Source organism: Molossus molossus, unplaced genomic scaffold (genome assembly GCF_014108415.1).
Source record: "Molossus molossus isolate mMolMol1 unplaced genomic scaffold, mMolMol1.p scaffold_m16_p_6, whole genome shotgun sequence".
Classification (NCBI taxonomy): Eukaryota; Metazoa; Chordata; class Mammalia; order Chiroptera; family Molossidae; genus Molossus; species Molossus molossus.
In genome coordinates, this window is record NW_023425399.1 from 50,947,883 (window position 1) to 50,969,101 (window position 21,219).

The 21,219-nt window shown below is 43.9% G+C and overlaps 1 protein-coding gene across 2 annotated transcripts in view; it reads left to right on the top strand.

The window, feature by feature from the left end:
• Positions 1–21,219, top strand: part of SYNDIG1 (synapse differentiation inducing 1) — a 394,531-nt gene that overhangs the window by 330,811 nt on the left and 42,501 nt on the right. Inside the window, exon 4 of one of the 2 annotated variants that reach the window (XM_036245077.1) lies at positions 11,810–12,106. The exons of the other annotated variant lie outside the window; for it this stretch is intronic. Coding sequence (XP_036100970.1) covers positions 11,810–11,968 — 159 coding nt within the window. The 3' untranslated portion in view covers positions 11,969–12,106. Of the gene's footprint in view, positions 1–11,809; positions 12,107–21,219 lie in introns of those variants that run through there. 2 annotated transcript variants of the gene reach the window in all.

Here is a 21,219-nt window from a genome sequence, read left to right on the forward strand (position 1 = left end):
CAGTGTAAGAGGATTTCTGAGGTGGGGCAGCTGCTGGTTGTTAATGGGCCTCCATTAGCATTTCAATGGCCACCAGGTGCTGTTGAATCTCTGAGGGAGGGGCCTCCACCTCTCCCCAAGGCCCTGGGAAGGAATAAAATGACCACAGTCCTGCGTGGCTGCACTCAGCAAAAGCTCTTAGCACCCTCCAAAACCCGAGTGTCCCCACACAGTTCCAGTCCAGTCTGCCTTCCCTCTGCTGGAGCCCAAGGTGAGTGGCCGCTGCCAATTTAGCCTCTGTCTACACTCTGCATCGTGGAGCCACCTGGGACTTTTAACCCAAGGGCACTGCTTCCAGCCAAGGGCGGCCGCGGCTGTGGCACCAGCGGAGGGTGTTGCACTCAGCAGAAACCCCAGGACTAAGCCGTGGTAGCGGGATACTGCAGAGGTGGCAGTAGGTTCCAGCAGAGTCCCCTGGTCCCCGTGAGTCCGTGCGGCACCAGTCGAGGGCTTAGCACCCAGATTTCGCAGGACTCAGCCTTGGTAGCAGCGTCCTGCCGAGTCCTCTGGTCGCAGCCAGTCCGTGCCAGTCTGTGTGGCACCAGCCGAGGGCTTAGCAGGCAGCAGAGTTCACAGGACTCATGCGGGGTCGCAGCCGAGGGGCCAGCAGCAATTTCCCGCCGAGCCCCCTGGTCCCTGCCCAGGCCGCTGTGGACCGTGGGCTCCCGGCCCCCTCTCCTGTCCTCACAAGCCTACCAGGATTGAGTCGGTGTCCCTGGTTATGTGGTCCTCCAAGGTGTCTTTCGGTTGCCCCTTCCTGAAGATTTGCCTTTATTTTCGTTGTAAATTCAGTTTGGTCCTGGGAAATGGTCTCTGTAGCTCCATTCACTCCGCCGCCATTTCTCCTTACCTCCAATGTCTTTTAATGAGGCCAGCATATTTCTAATTGCAAAATCAGATAAAGATAGTCCAAAGAAGGAAAACTACAGGCCAATATCCCCAATTTACATAGATGTAGGCTATTGTAAATCAGGAGAGTGCTTATTGCTGGGTAAGGATGACAGCAAAAGGGTAGTGGAAGCCTTTCAGGTGATAAAATTGTAGTGTTTTGTTCCTAATCATGGTTACATGGGTGTATGCATATTGTAAAAAATCACCAAGCTGTACACTTATGAATTCATAAATTACGCAGTTTCTCTGTAAGTCATATTTTGTATGTATCTATACAAAATACGTCATATTTTGTATGTGTGTGTTTATGCAAACAAATGTTTAAAAAATTTAATGACACAGGAAAAGCCAGTATATATATGGCTATTTACAGCTGTTCATATTTAACTAATGGAGATGGTAACAACTTTAAGTCCCTCTGATTTTGTTTTTAATTCTGATTTAATAATATGTCTCATTATCATTATTACTCCCTAACAACCTTCATTCCAAGCACCTGTGATACCCAGAAGAAAACAGGAGTACAATGGGGCAGCACAGAGTAACAGAGTAGAGATTGGGTGCTTTGAGCATGTGGGTGGCAGGTCTGAGCCTTAACCACCAGCCTAAATAGGGGGAAGTTGTAGTGAGAGAGTACCATGGGGCAGGTCTGCGTATAAGGCACCCCTTCACCCTCCTCCAGGGGTTCCTATTTTGTGTGGATTACTCTTAAATTTTCTGTGGCCTCACTGGAGGAACTCCAGACTCCCAGCCCTCCTCTCACAGCAAAGAAAACCTGAGTGTGTGGAAAAACCAAGGCAGTTTTCTTTTTGTATGGGTCCAGAGGTTAGTATGTGAGAGTACAAGAGTGTGACACTGCCTAAGGCTAGGCTGCAGGGAACAAGCCCCATTGGGAAGGCCACTCATAAGCTAAGTGGCTTCAAGACTTAGAGATTTCTCTAATCTCACATGGAGAATGGAAAGGTAATAATAGCTCAGGTGTCCTGCTTGGGCATGGTAGCTGTTGTTCCTTTTATGTTTATATTGTTATTGTGGTCCCTGTAAAATAAGATCCACAGAAGGGGTGATCTTGATGATAGGAACCTGCAGACATCTCTGTAGGAAGTTCCCTCCCTCTGAGTGCAATGTTTCAAACTAAAGACAGGTGTGGTGGCTCTGTGAAGGCCCAAACTCAACCATAGGTGAACCAGTTACCCAGACACAGTTGGTACATTTGTTGTACATTGATATTCTGTCTGCCATTTAGACCCTACTAACAACAGATTTAATTTTTAGTGTCTTAAAATAGAAGAGTTGCTTAAAAGGAGCAGTGGCGGGGCAGGGGTGGGGAGGTCTATAAAAATACACTTGGATTTAACTTGATGCAAGGAAAGAAACATATGTTGAGGTTTGTGTGTGAAACCACCTGACTTTGAGAGGTTTTTCATCCTCAAGATTCAGTGTGTCTAAATTATCTTGTTATACAGAATATTACACTAAATATGCCTATATTTCAAGTGTAGCTCTAGTGCCTTGTGAGTGCATAGCGAATGTTAGGCAGTAATAAATAATAAAAATAAACTTTAATATAATGCAAAGGAATGTAATCCAGTGACATATTGATATTGGAGAAAAAAATGAGCCATAATGTCCCTAATGTGCTATAAATTTCTGAAGAAATGGTTTCAGAGGCAGCAAGTGTTGTTGGGAGCCCATCACAAATCTCGGAGACTGGTGAACAGTGCTGGCTTTTTCTGCAAAGGACCTCCCAGCTGTACCTGGACCCATATCTTCAACAGAAGCAGAGAAAATGTGTCTCTGGATTTTGTAGAATGTGGAAACATCTGACCTTACCTGTTCTTTCCCTTAAAATAAGTGTGCAATAAAATAAATAAATAAATAAGTGTGCAAGAAAAACAAAACAGCAGGGACAAATCTCAGGAAAAATCATGATTTTTCCAAAACCTCAAACAACAGTGGGTCTTTTTCAAATTCACACATAAATGAAGACTTTGGCAAAAGCCTACGGGAAACTGAATCCAGAGCTAAGAGAAATATTAGCCCAAGGTTCCTGGTCCATCTGAGAGAGACCAGAGCCCAAGCCCTTCAGACTATCTCTGGGTTGGCTTGAGAAGGGGAGATAGTCATATACCAGGGGATGGCATTCAGTTTAGACATCTTTGCCTCAGTGTCCCCAATGTCTGGGGTCAGTGCATCTTTCCATTACAAATGTAAAGGATCTCTGTGTACCCCAAGATACAGGTAAGCTCGTGCCAGTCCATGTAAAAGTCCAAAGGCCTCCCCAAGTTATCTTCAATTTCAAGGGGCTTTTCCTTCTCATAGGTCACCTGTTTCTTCATCTTACCACTGTTTTACTATGTCCGCCTAACATTAAACCAAACTGTGGTGGGAGGTAAAATAAACTCACACACAAATCCACCCAAGGCAGGCATGCGTGGAGCCAGGGAATGCCCCATGCAGTGTACAGCCTGGTAGACACCTTGAACTTCAGCTTTAGGCATTTTTCTTTTTCTTTTTTTTTTTTGGTTCACTCCAGCACTGGGGTTCTTCTTCCTCATACCTCTTCCCTGTGGGATCTTCTACCATGTTTTTTTCTTGGCCCTTTAGCCACCTGATTTTAATAACCACAGGTGACTAGCAGCCACCATGATGGACAGCAGACATAAAATATCTCCATCAATCACGGAAAGCTTTTACCCACATTACTTACCTGGACAGACTCTCTCCAGCCTGTTTTCTTGGCTCTTCTCACCTCTTAATGTATTCTCTGAGAAGGAGCAAATATCCCTCCTGTCATGCAGAGTATTGCTTCATGCGCACACTTAGATTGCCAAGTCCTTCCAGGTAATCAGCAGAGCCGAATAGGCATCATCATCCATAGCATGGAGCCATGACTGTAAATATTTTCTTTCTAGATGTGCCTGTTTAAATTATCTTTATCAGCTGTAGATTATGTATAAGACTAGTGATTATCAGCCACGGAGATGCTTCCAACAGATTGCTGTATGAAGTGAAATGTTTCTGACTAAAGCATGTTGTGCTTAGAATGGTGGGAGAAAAGGCCAGTAGCCACTGGGTAGTCCTCTATAATTCATTCATTAAGTGAACATACACTGAGTCCATTCAGTCATGTGAAACATGAAGCCCCTGCTGGGTGATGGTCCCAATAGGAGGGAGAGAGGCAAGTACAAGTGTACGGGATGATGTGCTCTGCGATGGAAACCTCAGGAAACCCAGGGGCCTTTTCCTCAGCATGGAACAGGCTAAGCTTCCATGAAGATATAAATGAGTCAGGGGTTCAAATGACGAGTAATGAAAATGCCACTGTGCATACAAAGGCAGTGTGAAGAAAAAAGTCTGGGGCACACCTTCACTTGATGAATCTCATTTATATCTATTTATAGGGAAATTAGCATCTCATTTTCTTTTCTTCTGTAGTTTTATAAAATGAAGTTATCTATTCTTTATTGATATTTCTTATGTTCATGTAATTCTTGCTAGGGTCACTTCTAAAATTATCACTGGATGCAAGAGTAGATTTTTAAAACTGCTTACTTCCAGTTATTGACCTTCTCCATAGATATCCACTAACCTAACTTCTTAGCCAACAAATGACATACGTAATTTTGGCCTATTTTATACTTTATGTTAATAGAATCATGTGTTATACTTCTTCTGGTAAACATTGTGTTTCTGAGATTTATAACATTATTATTTTGGGTATCATTATTTACCCTTTTTACTGTTGTTGGACATTTGACTGGTTTTCCTTTTGGGGGCTATTATGATTCATATTTCCATGAACATTTTTGTAGATGTCTTATGGTGAACATATGAATAATTTCTGTAGAGTATTTACCAGGAAGGGAATAATTGTATAATGTATCTATATGTTCAACTATAAGAAATACTAAAGTTTCTCCAAGTAGTGATAAAAATTTACACTCTCACTAGGAATGTATGACAATTTTAGTTTTTCCGCATTGTTACCAACATTTTGTACTGGATCTCATTTCCATTTGAAGCCATTTTGGGGGTTGGTATATAGCACTGTTCTTTTAAAATGTTGTTGGTAGTGTCATGCCTGCATACTAGGAAGGAGGGACATGGTCTCTTCTCCCCTTCCTTGCCCACCATGGAGTTTGCCATTTTGGCGTGAGGTACGGTGAGCAGGTACAGATAAGGGATAGAAAAATCTTACCCATCTTGGATTGTCATATGAGATCTAATACCCTCTGGGCCTGCAAAGCATATACAAATTTATTTCTCATCTGGACATTTTTGTGGGTTCTTTGAAGACCCCCATACACATTCTGAATCATCAACTCCAGTTTGCTTGAGAAAAGGCCATGCATTTTTTTAACAGCATTTTCTGAAGAGGTCCACTTGTCCCTCTGTTGGGCTTTTATTGAACAGGATCTAAGTCTCCATGGCAGCCACATCTGAACCCTAGAAAACACCCAGCCTCCTTTCCCTGACTAATGGGGAAGGCCTGGACTATCCCCACAGAGCAGTACTCCTGCTGGTTTGGACTCTGACATTGCTGGTCTGCCCAACTCTGCCTTTTAGATTGTGCAGGCAGGAATTGGTCATCTGCCCTCTGTTTATGGGCTTCAGCATAACAACAAACACCAAGATAAATCTTTAAGGTAAGCCTGGGACCTCAGGTGAGCAAAAAGGGGATAAAGGGAAGTAGATGAGAACAGCCTGGCTAAGCACTGTAGGCAAGAACTGGACATGCCAGGAAGCACCAGAAGAAAGCAAGGCCTGGAATCAGGTCACAGTCTAGAAGAAGGAGCCTGTCTTGCAATGAAACCTTTATAGTCGTCCCTCGCCACTTTGTGCTTCGATTTTCGCGACTTCACTCTCTAGCGGTTTTTTCAAATATATTCATTAAAAAGCTGACTGAAACAGTGAAAATGATACAGCGTGTGCTCGGTTGTCTGAGTCAATTATACACCCCTGTATTACAATTAGAATGAAAATTACTGTACAGGTGGACTATAGGCCAATGTATTCGAGCACCCCAGGAATCCTTCAATGCCAAGTGCAACCGCTAGAGTCTGGAACAGATTAACCATAATAAACGAGGGACGACTAAACTCACTAAATGTTACCAATCACAGGTTCTATAACCACTAGGCATGTCAATCGGTAAATATAATATAAAAATTAGAAGTCCCATCTGAGCCAGGCCCATGTGGCTCAGTGGTGCCATGTGGTGTCAACACAGGCACCAAGAGGTCACCAGTTCAATTCCTGGTCAGGGCACATGCCCAGGTTGTGAGCCAAATCCCCAGTGTGGGGCATGCAGGAAGCAGCCAATCAATGTTCTCTCTCATTGATGTTTCTATCTCTCCCTTTCTCTCTCTCCAAAAATTAAGAAAGAAAAAAAAAAATTTTAAGTCCCACCTGAAGAATGTAAATTTGACTTGATTCCTCTACAAACCGGTCATTTCTCATAATGAAAACCTGAGCAAAATGAGCTTTAAACGTGTATAAGGAGCATTCTGCCTTCTGATAGCATGTTCCTCTGGCATGGTGGTGTGTTCTCGTGGTTGTTCAGCCTCAAGGGGCATGACCAATGGTACACATGGTGTCTGACTTCACGCTTTTATCTAGCACATCACAGTTCTGGTGGTTGAGATGTTGGACAAAGATTGTTTGTCACTGTTACATGCTCTATTTATATGATTTTTATTTCCTCAGTTTAAATAGCACATTATTCAGGAAGAGGAAGTCAGTTATTTTTATGAGCTTCAGCACTAATGTTTTACTTTTGCTCTTCACTTTAGAAATTGGGTTTTCTATATATCTTTACAACCAGGTAAGAGAGGGTAGCTATATAACTAAAGAACCAGAGTGCACATTAAGTGTTTTGATATGAAATGTTCCATTGGGCTGTGCATAAGCTCAGCACCTCCTGGGTGTGAATTTATTTGTTATTTTTTTTATCCTCACCCGAGGACATTTTTCCATTTTTTGTACAGACAGAGTGGGAGGGAGAGAGAGGAAGAGAGAGAGTGAGAAACATCGATGTGAAAGGGACACATCGAGTGGCTGCCACCCGCACGACCAACCAGGGCCGGGGACAAACTGCAACCAAGGTACATGCCCTTAGCGGGAACCGAACCCGGGTCTCTCCGGACCGCAGGCGAGCGCTCTAACCGCTGAGCCAAACCGGCCAGGGCTTGGGTGTGAATTTAAAGGACATTTCCGTTGTCCGGGCTGTGACTGAGCCCTGCCCACAGTGAGCCTCCTCGAGTCCAAGTGTTTTTGGGGTTCTAACCAGTGATTCCTGTGTTCTGATCCTGAGCCCTGTGTTAAGGCTCTCTCTCCTTCCTCTTTGACTCTTCCTCAATAAAGACTTCATAAGGGTGGAAGTCATGGCTCTCTGGGTCCCACTGAGCCCCCACTGGCACGCAGATATTGTGGCTGGGTGCTGCTCAGAACCTAGCCAGCCACCTGCATATTTTTGTTTTCTGAGAAAAAGGCCCCCCAAAAGAAAGGAACACAATTCACTGGTGACCTGTGTGCAAAAGGAGGAGGAGGAATATCCAGCTAGAAGGGAGGTCCCCACCCAAAAAGGGAACAGATGCTCCCCTGCCATGATCAGGGCATAAATGGAATTGCAGACTGGTCTGGAGGCTGGTAATCAGAGTACCATCTTCCAGCCACTGCACTGGCCCTGTGGTCCTGCTTTCATGGTGACAGAGGTGATGCTGAGAGAAAGCTATATGTAGGTCACCTGCCTTTGGAATGCGAGCTCCTGAGGGAGGTGCAGCACTTAGCCTTACCTAAATTTTTTACTCCCCTTTTGGTTGGTACTCATTTGATTGTGTTCTGGCAGGAGGAACTGTCTACTGTAACACTGTGTGTGCATCCTGCAGTTTCATAGGAGTGTACCTTCACCCTGGGAAAGCAGAAGCAGGCTGTGTGAGCTCCAACCTGAGACACAACACATAAAAGAGCCCCCCAGAAGCAGATCTCAAGATACTGTGAGAATAGGTCATATGTTTAGGAGGGGACTGTGGGTAGACTGGAGGTGAGCAGGGCAATGAAGAAGGAGAGGACGGATTTACCAAGGGGGCATTGTGAACAGGTTGGGACCTGCCCCATACACCATCCAGGTGGCTGTGTTGAGCAAGTACATGGGCATGGGGTGTCCCCTCTCCCTACTGCATCTGCCTTAGCCTGTGACCTCTGAGAATGTTGAAGTGAGTGCAACCCAGGCCTCTCTGAGTCCAAGTAGAGCCTGTAGAGCCTGCTCCTTTCCCCACCCACCCTCCTCCACTTCCTACTGAACGACTCCCAAATTCCTGATCCTTAGAAACTGGGATAGATGTAAGTACTTATTGTTGTTTTAAGCCAAAAAATTGGTGATTTTGTGTTTCTCAGCAGTGGGTGATGTGTACACCTGTTAGGCAATAGCAGACTGAGTGTGGATGCCAGTGGGCATCTCACCAGTGGCAAAGAGCTTGAAAATCAGGCTAGCCATAGGTGGTCCTCAGGGAGCACTCTCCAGGTGGAGAGCATTTTCACAGTTGATGCAAACATTTAGAATAACCATAATTGCAGTCAGGAAACAGATGGCTTGCTCTATTTAGATTATATGAGGAGGGTTTATTTACAAAGGCAGTGTTACCACCCAGAGCTGAAGGCACTTTCCCTGGAGGACTGACTAGTATTAAAAACCAGGCTTTCACCTACAGGGAATTCACCACTCACACAAATAGGTGTTAACTAGATACTGTCATTAGAAAGGAGGCAATCAGGAGTTTATAAACCCCTGGGGGCCATAAACCAGTCAAGAGGGAATGGGATATGGAAATAACACCCAATAAAGTGAAAACAAAATTAGGAGAATCTAAGATCTGGTCTGCTTCCCTTCCTGAAAACTAGAACTTCATGTGTGGAGTGCAGGTTATGTACAGGATGAGTCACAGTGGTGCCTCTCCAGGGCTTTGCACACCAATAAGGCAGGCCCTCAGGGAACACAGCTGCCATGACTAGATGGACCTACAGGTGGAGCTGGGCTAAAAGGCAAACTTTCTTCAGGCAGGATCAGTGGATTCCTCTGGGAGGTGGAGCTTACAGACCCCTAATTCAATCAGCTTCATTTCCAACTACTATGAGATACCTGAAGTGAAAAGGTGATTCTGTTGGGAAGACATAGGTCACAGGATCCTCTCCACAGTGGAGGATCTATGCCTTTCTCTCTGCAAAATTATGGTTCTTATCTTGGTTTGCCTAGACTGTCCTAACATAGCACAACAAGTTCCACATCCTGGGAAACCAGAGTAGTCAGCCATCTTGGTCTCACCCTTGCCTGCACAATGAAATCACCTGTGAACTTGAAAGTCATGGAGAGCCAAAGTTCCAGTCCAGAGCTTCTGACTTACCTGGCCTGGAGTGTGGCCTGGAGTTTTCAAAGTTCCCTGGTGATTTGTACATGCATCAGGTTTAGGAACTCAAGCTACAAAGCTTTTTTGACATGTGCAGTTGGCCCTGGGGCCCAATTTTTCAGTGTATTTGCTTAAACATTCACTACACTAGGGTATAGATGAGTCTAGATTTCCAATTAGGATAAGCAAAATCTATACCCTAGTGTAGTGAATTGTACTGGGGGTCCTAGCCACAGCAATCAGACAAGAAAAAATAAAAGACATCCAAATTGGAAAGAAGGGTATAAATCTGCCATTATTTGCAAATAACATTATATTATATATTGAAAATCCTGAAGATTGCACCAGAAAACTACTAATTCTAATAAATGAATTTGGCAAAGTAGGAGGATACAAAATTAATATTCAGAAATCAGTGGCATTTTTGTACACTAATAATGAACTATGAGCAAAAGAATCTAACAAAACAATCCCATTTACTATTTCAACAAGAAATATAAGGTACTTAGGAATAAAGTTAAAGGAAGTAAAAGAGCTATACTCAGAAAATTATAGGACATTGAAGAAAGACATTGAGAAAGATATAAATAAGTGGAAGCATATACCATGTTCATGTTATATGAACATCATTAAAAAGTTCATACTATACCATTCAACAATATTCTTATTAAAGTACGAATGGCATATTTCACAGATCTAGAACAAATATTCCAAAACTGTATATGGAACTGAAAAGATCTCAAATAGCCACAGAAATCTTGATAAAGAAGATCAAAGTTGGAGGTATCACACTACCGGATATCAAACTATTCTACAAGGCCATTGTAAATCAAAACAGCCTGGTACTGGCATAAAAACAGGCATGTAGACAATGAAACAGAATTAAACAAGAGAAGCATTACTTAAATGTGTCAAGTCTGATGGGATAGTCCTCTGAGACACAGGAATTCTTTGCAGGGGCTTCAGTCCAGGGATAAGAAATAAAGAGTGTTCAGTTTGCCTCCCTCCCTCTATGTATTGCTCCTGAAGCAAAGCCCAGAGCAGGCAACATGGACAGTGATAATGGCAGAGATAGTAGCAAATGCCATTCTAAATGGAGAATGGTTGCTTGGTTGAAGATGAACGGTTACAGTGAATCATGTTCTAGGACCTTGGAGTGCAGGAGTACTGTTAGAAAATGAAACTCAGCTAATTAAGACTTAATTACTACTGTCATAGGAGGTTTCCTATTTTGCATTTCCTTAACCCTGCCTCATTAAAAATTGTGGATTTTAATCCCAAGCTCATTTCCAAGCCAAAACAATTAAGGGAGGAAGACATAAAAACTGGCCTTTGAAATCCAGAAATTAGGGGAAAGAGAGGGAAGCTATGAATCAGACCCAAGTCCCTTCCCAACTGGACAGAGCTTCAGATTTCATCAGATTAGGTCAGGAATGCAGAGTATAAAAATTCATTTTGTGAGTCTTCTGAGAGTTTCACCCTTTGTGGTCCATTGCAAAGGCCTTGGCCTTTTTAGTTTGATTGAAAAATACACTGGCTCCCATGCTTGCCTACACAATGCTGAAATACCACTGGTGACACATAGAAATGAGATCCAGCCAGAAACCTTCCTTCAGGAAGGACTGGGTTGGGGAGGAATACATGTGTCTACCAAAAAATATCAAATCAGATACAATATCTAAAACCTCCATGTTCCTGCCACCTCATGACCATAAGAAACATGAATCTTATTAAACCAACACCATATTATTGTAACTCAGCAACCAGAAATGTAAATATTGGTCTTATATCAAACTACTGTATTGAAGGATGAATTGTAACAAATCTAGCTGTGTAAGGAAGAGAGACAATAAGGAAAGCATGATTCCGGGACCACCAGCTGAAGAGTAGTCTCAGTATCCTGCAGTTGATTTAATAATCTCATGTCACATTGTCTTTTATGGGAAATGAGAATCATAATATCCTTCCCCACACTCATACTATGCTGTAAAGATTAAATAAGAAAGTGTGAACTTCAGAAAATTTAATGTTATTCAAATAAAAATAAGTGTCATTATTAGGTAAAAAGCAGGGCACTAGAAGTGTGGTATTTATTCCATCCCTAGCATTCTGGTGCCTGAGACCCCAAGACCCACATTTGTGGTGCTCACCTGGGCTACTGCTGATTATAGGTGTTTGCTTGAGACTCTGTTTTTTTTGTTTTGTTTTTGTTTGTTTTTTTATACTTTGAGTGCCTTGCAGTTGAGAAGCAAGTAATCAGCAACAGTCCCCCATTCCTTCCTTCATAGTTAGAGAGAACTGCTGTCATCAGCTAGGAGCAGGCACTGTTCCCCTTGGCAAGACCTCTCTCCCTGGAATCAGTTAAGTTCAGGTTGGAAGGGAGCAGAAGTGAGCTATGCACACACTTCATTTGTTCTGACTTGCTCATCTTGACTTTCCTTTTTTTACTCCCCACTTTCTTTTCAACTCTGCAGACCAATAAAGCTGTGGCCAAAGGGGACTTTCACCAGGCCAGCACCAGCTCTCGGCGGGCCCTGTTCCTGGCTGTGCTCTCTATCACAATAGGAACTGGCATCTATGTGAGTGTGGCCGTGGCCCTCATTGCCTACCTCTCCAAGAACAATCACCTATGAGCTTCTTCTGGGCACACGGGAAGAACTTGGGGCCAGTTTTGTGCAGATGGAAAGCAAGCAGGGCTGGCAAGAGAGAAACACCTGTGTGATGCTGTATAATATAAATTATTGCCAAACAACTCCATATACCCTGAAATTTTCTACTCATGGCTTTCTTTTGTTTTTACCCTTTAATTTTATTTTCACAACACTTTGTAAAACACAAGACAGATGGGTACTGCTGACTCTTCTAAGTGGAAGCTCTAAATATCTTTATACTTAAGGCTCTCTCTGTATGGATTTTGGTGAATTAATGACAGTACAGCTCTCTCTGCAGCCTGCCAATGCCTAGAAAGCCATACCATTAGCAATATACAAATAGTAAAAACATGTTAATTTTTTATGGAATATGGTCCAATAGGCAGAAGGAAGGGGACATGTCACTCTTCTGTTTGTTGTCCTGCTTGACTCCTCTGCCATTCCCCCAGTCCATGTACCCTCCTATGGAAAGAAAACAGGCCAGAGCAGAAAGATTGGAAAAACTACTGACAGGAACCCTGTTATCATTGGTTTTCAATGGATCCAGCAAAGTCAGGACGGTGTGGGACCTGTCCCCAGGCCCAATCTTTTATTCCCTCCACTCCCCAGCCTAGAATCATTTAGCCTCCCTTGGAAGATGTCCAAATTTAGCAGCTACCACATAGCAATCTGCAATCTTAGGCCTCATTGATCTAGGGTGGGGGGAAGCAGGCCACAGTCTGTCCAAAGACTCCTCCCAGAAGGACCTCAAGGAAAAGGAGCTGTGGACACCATCTCAGCATAAAGACAAACTTTGGCACTAACCTTGGTGATAAGCAGTGGCACTAGTGATCTTAGAAAGAGATGAACATTCTCTGTCAACTAAATGAATAGCTTTTTTTTTTTGTAATTTTTTTAAAGTGCAAATATTGCTTTATGCTGCTTAAATTATCAGATGAATGTTGAGAAATAATCACCATTTTAATACCATTTTATTGCTGTTTCACTAGTGTTCATTATTTAACAAAAAATTATATTTTATCTCTTTTGCTTAAGACTTTCCTTTCTGATTAATACTGTTTCTTAGGTTTCACTTACAGTTTTTACATTTTTAAATAACTGCAGAGCCACCCAGGACTTGGTTTCCAAAACAGTAGTAGAGTATTATAAGATGAGAATGACATCATTTCTGACTACTTAAGTTCCACCTTGAACACTGTCAATATGTATTATTGTTCTGATACTCTCTGCGGATGCTGAAACCATCTCTCTAGAGCAATTGTTTCACCCCAGCCCTTACAGAATTTCTGCTGCCTGGATCCCGGTCCCAGATTTTTTATTTGATTAATTGAGGTCTAGGCTCATGATTCCCGTGTGCAGCAGGAGTTAAGAACCACTGTCCTGAAATGAGAACTCAGGTTTGATCTCCTTCACCCTTGACCTTAGACCCTTAATATTCTGAAAATTATTGGCACTGCCTTCCTGGGTCAAGTCGAAGATCTTTTACCATTTGGTTCTAATGGATGCTTCAAAAACATGCTCTAAAAAGAATATATGGAAAAAACAAAAACAAATGCCCCTATAAAAATCAGCATAATCTGGTGATAGCATGGATTTGGGATCAAACCAACCTGGATTTCAATCCAGTTGCGCTACTTTCTAGCTATATGATCCCGGGTAGAGGGATGTACTTCTCTGAACCTCATCTCTAGAAGAGGATAAGTAAAGCCCACTTCCTAGGATTGCTGGTAAGTGAACACAGAGCTCAGCGCCTGGCACGAGTTATGTAAAGGAGTTGTAGTGGCTGCTACCCAGTCTTTGGATAGTCATCCTTTGGTCTGTTTGTGCCCTCTTATTTTTTCAGCCAAATATCTCAGGGTTTATTTATCAGGAATCACTGTGTGAAATGGGCTTCGTTGTATTTGTCCTAAAACAGTTCATTTGAAGTTGAAGAGGTGACAAAAGTTTCATGTCTTTGGATTTTGTTAAGTAGAACCAACCTTATATGTCATGTCCCGCCACCTCCACCACCATATTGTGGTTGCTCTACGCTAACTCTTCTGTGCCCAGACACCCTGTCTTCTACGAGAAGACCAACCTTTCATCTTCTCTTAGCCACTGCATTTTCAGATGAAAAAGCTTGCATTTAAAATGGCTCAGGCTTCTCTGTATTTTGTGAAGGTCTACCAAGTCCTTCCCAAGGACCAGCACCAGGACCACATGTGGTACCACATGGTGTGAGTGGTCATATGTGTGTGTAAGGGTTAGGGCCAAACCTGTCAGGAAAGCTGAATGAAGCACATGTGGTCCCACAGTCCACTTGATAAGTAGACACAGCACAACCCAGTACTCCTAGGACCAGCGCGTCATCCTCAGTGTCTTGTTAGTGACTGCTGAGCAGCACAACAATCTTCTAAGTGTGTCAGGGTTGCCATGTACTTCTAAATTCACATTATCTTAGTTGTCATTGCAGCCATGATGGATGAGGCAGTGCCATGTGCAGACCCTGCACTAGGTACTGGGCCCACATTATCTCATGTATTACCAAGGACCCCAGCAGGTAGGTGAAAAGACGACATAGCTCGGCCAGTGTGGCTCAGCGGATTGAGCATCATCCCATAGACTGAGAGGTCCCAGTTTGATTTCCAGTCAGAGCACATGCCTGGATTGCAGGCTCAATCCCCAGTAGGGGGCATGCAGGAGGAGGCTGATAGATGTTTCTCTCTCACATCAATGTTTCTATCTCTCCTTCTAAAAAATAAAATCAATAAAAACATTTAAAAAAAAAAAAAAAAGGTGACATAATTAAGGTTCAGAGAAGGTAACACCCAGCACCACACAAGAGGCAGCTGTAGAAAACCCCAGCCCAGCCAGCCCTCCAGGCAACAAAGTACTTACAGGTAGAATCTCCTTCCATGCCCCTTGTCATGGCACAGCCTTCTCTTCAGCAGCTCCATTTTTGTAAAAACTCCTTGCTACAACCATTTCATTGACATACTGAGACCCAGAGCACGTAAGTAATTTTCCCCTAAGTTGTGCACCTGGAAAACAGCAAAGTCAAGATGCATCCAAGACCATTGGATGCTAAAACCCATTGGCTTCCTCTTACACAGTATTGTCTTAGCTATGGCTTCATAAGAGAGAAAAAATGCACCTGGGCCAAGATCCTATTGTTGGTGTGCCAAGACTCTTAGGGACTGGAAAGATACTTTTGGTTTATGTTTTGCAACCTGTCTTTGCCACTGAGTGGTGAGACAATGTGGGGAGAAAAGTGGAAAGTCTGAGGTGACTTACATAGAAAATGACATCTCAGCAAAGAAGAGTAGGGCATATCTTATTCCTGTGAACAATGCTCTCCTTCCCACATCTTTAGAGGCATCCATGGCTGACCTATCTTCATCTGCCACAAGGCTCTTCCCATCTCTTTTTCACTAGGCATATCTGGTTTCATCAAGTGTTGTCCCAAGGTTCATCCAATTTTATCAAGTGTCCCCACTTTACCAGATATCTAAACTTGCCCAGATATTCCAACTCTCCTCAAGGAACTACAATGGGTTTGAGGAAAACATGATGAAAGAGGCTGCATTTGTAAGTAACTGTCATCAGAAGTTGCCCAAGGTGTCACAGACAGTTAGGCCACACAGATAATTGGAAACAGGGTCCTCAAAATAGGACCAGCCTCTTCAAAAGCTGGACAAGGCATTTCTTACACCCAGCTAGTCATCTAGCACTTTTTAAGATGCTAGAGGCCTCCCTCATTTGAAACAGCCTCTGAGTTTAAAACGCATTAATGGAGCAGCCTTCCCATTTGCCAACAACTCTTACTGCTCTAGGTTATACATTTGTTGAATGGTCACCACAGCTAAAGCCAGTGTTAAAGCTGCTTTTTTAGAAACCCTGGCCCATGTTTCTATTCCTCACCCCTGAGGTTTTATAGGGCTACTGAGAGGCCTCTAGTGGACTGGCTTCAGCCCTACCCCTTATGAAGACAGTTTTGTGTTTCACTCTTTCTCCTCAAACACCAGCTATATTTATTGCCATGGGTATTTACAATTGTTGGCCCAATTTACCAATAAACCATTTCATGTAAATTCTGACCCTGTGATGAGGCTGATCTCTCTAAAAATGTAGCTGTCCCATCTCCTAGCTAGAGGCCACCTTTTCATCTGTGCTCCACTCTTGATGACATTGGGAGCATCAGAAGGAGCCAGAAGTCATGTGTGAAGCTGTGGCTGTGATATCTCTACTTCCATGACTTCCTGGAGCCCCTTCCTGGTCTTCAGGATGAGCTGAGCTGCCTCCTGGGCTGGGGTGAACCTTACTCCCATCGGGTTCTCATCTTAATAAAGAAATGGTGGACATTAGATCCACAGATGCTCAAGGCCGGCAGACCACTGCCTCCCTGCCAAACAAGCATGTAAATCGAGTAGTGAATTTGTCATCTTACTGAGCCCCAAAGGAGCAGGTCAAGGCTCTACATAGGTGAGAAAGGAGAGGGTGGTAGTTGTCAGCTCTGTGTTTAAGGTGGCTGTCCTGCTTTACAGGAAGAATATTGATAAGATCAATGATGAGAACTGGTACAGCCCCACACAGGAGGGCATAGTGACCTTGGTAGTGGGTTTTTGTAGTAGGCAGTGTGTCTTGAGTGAGTAACAGGTCAGGAGAAGATTCGTAGTGGCTCTAAAGATTTGCCCATATCCACCAGGTGGAAAAGAGAGCATGGCAGTGATTAGTGTGATGGGGTGGAATGTGGGTGCCTCCATGGAGAAGCACTGATTTGGAGCCATTCACAGGGGTGGTGTTAGCCTGGGCTTTTGAAACCCAGATAATGGTGAGAGAGGTGGGCATGCTCTGAAATGTCTCAGGATTTTTGCGTCCACTGAGTTCAGTGTTGTAATTGGTCATGATTCCTCTGCTGTTATGATGAGTCTGGGTTCCAGGCAGTAAGGTGATTGTCTTTTCAGTGGAGCAGTGCTGTCAGTCTCATCTGTCACTCAGAAGTCCTTTCCTCTAGCATATATTGAGCTCAAGGCTACACATCTCAGGCCAGGGAGACAGGTTCATGAATCTGAATTCAGCATCAAGCCATGTACACTACTGACCAGCCGTGGATGGTTAAAAGTAAGGCACTCTGGGAGGGGCCAATTAAGTACCAGGGAGTATATTCACTGAATTCCTATGACCTCTAGGAAACTATCCCTGGTTTTTCATTGAAATTAGGTCATTCTGTGCCAGTTTGAAGATCAAAATTGAAAGATGGAAGGAATGGAGGGAAGGAAGAAAAGAGAGGAGAATGAATAAGCAGTCACAGAACCATAGCACCAACAATACATGCAGCTCTCCATTGTCTCAGGCCTTCAGTTAAGACACCTCCTGTCACCTGAGCACTACTCATGGCTCAGATGAAAAATAAACAGTGATTTGGGTCTTTTGCCTATCTACACCAGAAAATCCATACTTAGATTCAAATTATTTTATTAAACCCATCTAGATTTATAGAACAAGATGGCAAATAGTTAGCATTCTTCTAAATCAGGTAATGTATTTGTTCCCTGAATATGGTCCCAGCACATTTTTTAAATATGTTTTTTTTTTTTTTTTTTTTCATTTAATTTGATGAACAAAGATTCTTGATAAGTAGAAAGAGTCTGCTAAGATCAGCTATTGCTAAGGGGCTGAATTATTTGAAGGACTGATAAAGAGCTATAAAATCTCCCCAGTTTAGCACCAGGAGGCAGGTCTTTCATTTATTCTCTCAAGAGGTCCTGTGTAATTAGAAGCAAGAGACTATCACTGTCTAGAAACAGTTTTTAATTTAAAAACAGGGATCAAGCCATTTCAGTATCACTTACCCTTTGTTTTAGACCATAGTGGAGTTAAATGTGGGCACCCACAGATGACACTCCTCTCATTACCATTCCCAAACAGAAATCCAGCTATTCAAAATCCCAAACCAACCCTTCATGTGGCATCCTGTGAACTCTCAAACAATAGTTCTTTCTAAAATAACATGTGCCTTAAATTTAGAGTGCATTGCATGTGGATGCAGTTTTGTGCCAGGCCTGTCATATCCTTAGTATAAGATGGTTTGGGGAGGCTGTTTCCCCAACATCACCAGCAAGGAAGTTACAGAACCTGGCCTTGGGCTCAGCCAAGCAGCACTGTAGCCAGTGCTCTCACAACCATAATCAGGAGACTGTGGGCTCTCCTGAAGTCTTACAGAGCCTGGTCCAGAAGGGCACCTGGCTGGGGGATCTGATAAATCTGCAGGAAGATAAGTAGGAGCTGAAAAACTGGGAAGGCCAGGCTTCTTCCAACTTAACCCTAGAGTCCATGGGGCTTCTCAGATGGTACAGAATGCCCCCCTGAGTCCAGTTCAGGGCTCTCAGAGGCCAATTCACAGAGAAGTGGGAACAGCAGTAAGAGAGCCTAAAACATACATACAGGAGGAAATGAGGCTGGAGCCTGTAAGACCCACCATGGGCTCAGATCATCACAGTTGACAGCACATGAATGAAAAAACCAGGGTCAGTTTTTCTATCCCTCCATCCCAGGACATTTGTCAATATCTGGAAATATTTGGGGCTGTCACAACTGCTCATCTCGTGGGTAGAGGCCAGGATTCTGCTCAACGTCCTATAACGTACAAGATGACCCCACTATAGAGAATATGCCAGCCTGTACTACACTACCCATCTTGGTCATTCACAGCACAAGCATTTTGAAAACTGACTCTGAATTTGGCACCAACTAGATGGAGCAACAACCAATCTGGTAGTCTTGGAGCCACACTTCCTTCAAACCCCTTCTATAGTTGAACTAAGAAATAAAGGGAAAAGGGAGAGGAATATGGAGGCACTCTATCTTCTGGAAGAAGCTTTAGCTTCCACAACCACACACACACATCTACCTCTACCAGCACAAGTGTCAGTTCTATATAAACAGTGATGGAATGATAATAATACCCCTCATATTTGTATGATGTGGGGCTTTGTAAAGATGACTTTCCTGCCCTCTCAATAACTGAGACTCATAGAAATCATTTAGTTCAGAAAGGATTGTGGGCCCATTCCCAGGTGACAGGACCAGGGCTCCACATGGGGGACTTGCTCAATTCAGCACCACCAGTTGGTGGAGAACAGGACTTAGGTCTCCTCACCAGTGGCCCGGTTTCCTTCCCTATCTCCTCTGAAAATGTGTGGACCAGGGAGGTGATCAAAGCAGGTTTGGTGCACGTTGGCAGTGACCTGGCAGTTATTTCCATGACGCTGGTCCAGATACCTCCAGGAAGCCACATATCTCCACCCCTCCAGCTCCTGGTCAGAAATCAGATCCACAGGGCCATAACTGTTCATGGAAAGAGTTCCATTTCTCTCCCTCCTTTCCAGGGAGGAAGGAAATAAGTAAATTTGAAAACTGCAGCTGGATGGGGTTCAGTAGGGGCCATGGAAACTGCAGGCTTATTCACAGGATTTATCCATTCTGAGTCTTTTAATATTGCTTTAGAACAGAACCACGTCAGTATGACCTGACAAGCATTTGCTGAGAACCTACCACATGCAAGGGCTATGATGAGGCCTTGGGGAACAAAGACAGGAAAAGATTAGATCTGAGGATGCTCACAGCCCCATGGGAGACAGTGTAGGAGTGGAAGCCAAGACTGTGGGTACTGGCACATGCAGAGTAGAGCTTCAAAACATGGATTTGGGGGACACAGTTCAGCCCATAACACCACTCAAACTCATACATGGCATTCCTGTGACTGCCTGCTTCTCTCCACATGTACTCCTGTAGTTACCCTGAGGCCCTCATCACATTTTCTCTCTACTCCTGCCTTCAGCCTTAGCCACATCTGTCTGCCTATCTGTCTACTTATGCCTGTGGGCCCTAAACCAAAGCTATATTTGATATATAAAAAGTTCAGGTGGGCAGTGGGTGGTGCAACACCTCACACACTTCAAACCATGACAGAGATCCCAGTCTGTGGCTATGAGAGATGCCGATCAAGTTGTATCATCTGAGCCAAGCCCCCAGAATCCTGTAGGCAAAGGGCATATCAGTATCTGAGACAGAGGAGCCAGGCTTGCCATGTGACACAACTATAAAGCCTCTGAAGCTGAAAGCCATGCTTTTCTCACTCAGCTGCCTTTCAGGCCAGCTATAGCTGAACCCTGAGAGACAGGGGCACCCAGTACAACTCAAGGGCTCAGCTCCAAGGTCTTCTCATATTAGTGGGGAGCCCATACGGAACTGACCCTCTCAGGTCAAGGTGGGTGGGAGTGGTGGAGCCTGCTGGGACACAGGTACAGAATCTTGGACACAGGGCAACACTCAGCAGTGACACAAAGAAGAGCTGGAAAGGAGGGCCCACTGCAGGTGTTGGTGACGGTGTGTTCATAAACACTGGGGTGCCCCTCAGGAATCTTCAGGAATACTCATAAGGCAGTTTTCAGACTACTGAGGTCCCAACTGAACCTGCCTGAAAGTGGTGGCCAAGGTCCCTTCACCTGCTTTTACATGGCTCTGTGTCTGAAATACAAGTGCTTCACTCAGACCTTGGCTGCCTGTTGCAAGGAGTGTGGCTGGCTGGAAGGCTGTGGTGTCAGAGCTGCAGCCACACTCTTCACAGGACAACCTTAGCTAATGGCTCAGCAAGGTGGTAGCACAGGGACTGGACATTTCTCCGCAGCTCAAGTCTTCTCTGCCAGCACTCTTTGCTGTGGAGAATCTATGACTTCCAATTTTCCCTGTGTTCTGACAATTCCTCCCGCCCAGTCCAGCTTCTTCCATTTCAAGTTCACACCTATAACCCCCCCAATAAACCTTTTAACCTTACACTGTGGAATTGATTCCTTGAGAACTTGGCTTACAATAATCCCCAACCATTAAGTCTGAGAAATGAGAACACAGATTTTAGGAAGTCGAAGCTCAAAGAGGTGAAAAGATATACCCAGAATTCATGAGTAGCTAGAAACTAACCACAGATACCTCCCTCTTCCCACCATCAAACCAATAATCCACACTTCAGTCTGTGAAGTGCCTTTACATACTTCACTTTGTCCCCACTCACCCCAAACTCCTTCCCTTCTCACAGATGACAGGCTCCTGCAATGACCAGCCTTCTTTTCTTCAATCACCTGCCTTCCCCTGGGCTCCCAAACCCACATATTTCCCCTATATTATCCAGGTAGTCCCTCTGCCACTTTCTAGCACAGAGCAGCTCCTGCTCTGGGAGAAACCCACTGGAGCTGTAG